The 1,187-nt window shown below is 50.8% G+C and overlaps 1 protein-coding gene across 2 annotated transcripts in view; it reads left to right on the top strand.

Annotated features, from left to right (window-relative positions):
- GSN (gelsolin) overlaps window positions 1-1,187 on the top strand; it is a 63,803-nt gene that overhangs the window by 49,622 nt on the left and 12,994 nt on the right. For both annotated transcript variants that reach the window (XM_012802392.2, XM_012802391.1), the window contains one exon: window positions 996-1,085. In XM_012802392.2, coding sequence (XP_012657846.1) covers window positions 996-1,085 — 90 coding nt within the window. The remainder of the gene's footprint in view (window positions 1-995; window positions 1,086-1,187) is intronic.

Here is a 1,187-nt window from a genome sequence, read left to right on the forward strand (position 1 = left end):
AGAGTTTGAGGTTGCTGTGAGCTGTGTGACGCCATAGCATTCTACCCACGGCAACATAGTCTGTCTCAAAAAATAAATAAATACATAAATAAAAAATAAAAGCAAGTAGTGGAAGATGTTCAATAGCTGTAGTCATCACAATTACAAAGTGGAGTAAATATCAGAAGGGCTGTCCTAGAGTCAGAGGAGCAGAGATGTTCTCCCCCAGTTCTAGGGGGAGTAAGAGAAGAGAGGACTTTTAATAGACAAAACTGGGCCGGGACACCGTGGCTCATGCTTGTAATCCTAGCACTCTGGGAGGCTGAGGTGGGTGAATTGCCTGAGCTCATAAGTTTGAGACCAGCCTGAGCAAGAGCAAGACCCCATTTCTAAAAATAACTGAGTGTTGGGCAGCGCCTGTGGCTTAGTGAGTAGGGCGCCGGCCCCATATACTGAGGGTTGTGGGTTTGAACCCGGCCCTGGTCAAAGTGCAACAAAAAAATAACTGGGCATTGTGGCAGGCACTTGTAGTCCCAGCTACTCAGGAGGCTGAGGCAAGAGAATCGCCTAAGCCCTAGAAGTTGGAGGTTGCTATGAGCTGTGACTTCATGGCACTCTACCGAGGGTTAATAAGTGAATCTCTGTCTCAAATAAATAAATAAATAAAAATAAAAATAAACGAGTGTTGTGGCAGGTGTCTGTAGTCCCAGGTACTTGGGAGGCTAAGACAAGAGGATCACTTGAGCCCCAGAGTTTGAGGTTGCTGTGAGCTATTACACCATAGTACTCTGCCAGGGGCAAGAAAGTAAGACTCTGTCTCAAAAAAAAAGGCAGACCTGGTTGGTCCCCACATACGGGTATATGAGCAGAGGCAGGACTCTGTGGAGGGGTTTGGACCTTGTGTGGAGGAGTCCCAGGGATGCCTGTGTGGTCCTTGCCTGACTGGGAAGCTCACTCAGGAGCACAGACCCCTCCCTCATGACCACCCTTCCTCTCCATCTCTCCATCTCGTGCAGGTGCTGGGCCCCAAGCCAGATCTGCCTCCAGGTACTGACGACACAGCCAAGGAGGACGCGGCCAACCGCAAGCTGGCCAAGCTCTACAAGGTGAGCCCCCGCTGCACTGTCCCCTGGGATGTGGTGGGGTCAGGACAGGGAGGCAGGAGAGTCTTCCCCAGTTCACTGCTGTGGGACCTTGAGCAGAGCTCC

This window comes from Otolemur garnettii, unplaced genomic scaffold (genome assembly GCF_000181295.1).
Source record: "Otolemur garnettii isolate 467f Iridium unplaced genomic scaffold, OtoGar3 scaffold00014, whole genome shotgun sequence".
NCBI lineage: Eukaryota > Metazoa > Chordata > Mammalia > Primates > Galagidae > Otolemur > Otolemur garnettii.